Here is an 853-nt window from a genome sequence, read left to right on the forward strand (position 1 = left end):
TGTTACTAATTTTATTTTGTCATACAAGGTTCAAAGATGGCCTTAAGACCTTGGGCATTTATTCGGCAATGCTGGAAAACAAGGAGTACTTCTTGGATGTCATGTGTCATCAGAACAACCCAACAACAGCAGAACAAATCAAAGAAGCCTTCAGACCAGTGCTACACCCCCCTGGTTCCAACAAGCGTTCCACTGAGAACCTAATCCTCTGTCTGTGGGAAAACTTCATCTTTGACGCAGAGGGTATGGGAAAAATAGGTGATGAAAACACAAACTGGTTAAATGTTCCAGTGATTTTGTTTTGAAATGGAAAATTACTAGAAAAACAAACCTGGAAAGTGATCACTAACATGTTTTAAACATTTTTTTAACTTTACTTTCAAATGTATTACATTTATAATGCCACCTTACCAGAGGCAAGGGCAACCTACAGTTGATATGAATTCTTAAATTTAAACTACATTTCTGTTCCTCTAAATATTTTTTTATGTGCTTTATGTTTTTTAGATGAACATTCAGGCACCTCATTGGAGAAGATCCTGTTTTTCTCCACAGGGTTGAAATCCTTTCCTCCACTTGGTCTAAAGCCCACTCCAACTCTGTGCTTTTTGCATGATCCTGAGGATAGTGGAGAGCTGTCCAAATTCCCAAAAGCGAACACGTGCACAAACCAGCTGTTTCTCCCGACAATCCATACAACATATCAAGACTTCAAAAGCCACATGGTTTTTGGTGTTTGTGCAAGTGCAGGGTTTGGACTACCATAGTTGAGTGTGCAGGGTTTGGACTACCATAGTTGAGTTTGACTGTTGTTACAATGTTAGGTATTTTATCAATGCCATTTTAAAGTTTG

General features: G+C 38.6%; 1 protein-coding gene across 1 annotated transcript; it reads left to right on the plus strand.

Annotated features, from left to right (window-relative positions):
* Positions 1-28: 28 nt before the first annotated feature.
* Positions 29-567, plus strand: LOC106512503 (G2/M phase-specific E3 ubiquitin-protein ligase; the record flags this gene model as incomplete). The annotated part of the gene is given in 2 exon segments (XM_014001107.1): positions 29-243; positions 508-567. Coding segments are annotated over 2 exon segments (275 nt in total), but the record flags the coding sequence as incomplete, so codon positions are not given.
* Positions 568-853: the final 286 nt, after the last annotated feature.

The sequence above is a fragment of the Austrofundulus limnaeus genome, unplaced genomic scaffold, assembly GCF_001266775.1.
Source record: "Austrofundulus limnaeus strain Quisiro unplaced genomic scaffold, Austrofundulus_limnaeus-1.0 Scaffold7581, whole genome shotgun sequence".
NCBI lineage: Eukaryota > Metazoa > Chordata > Actinopteri > Cyprinodontiformes > Rivulidae > Austrofundulus > Austrofundulus limnaeus.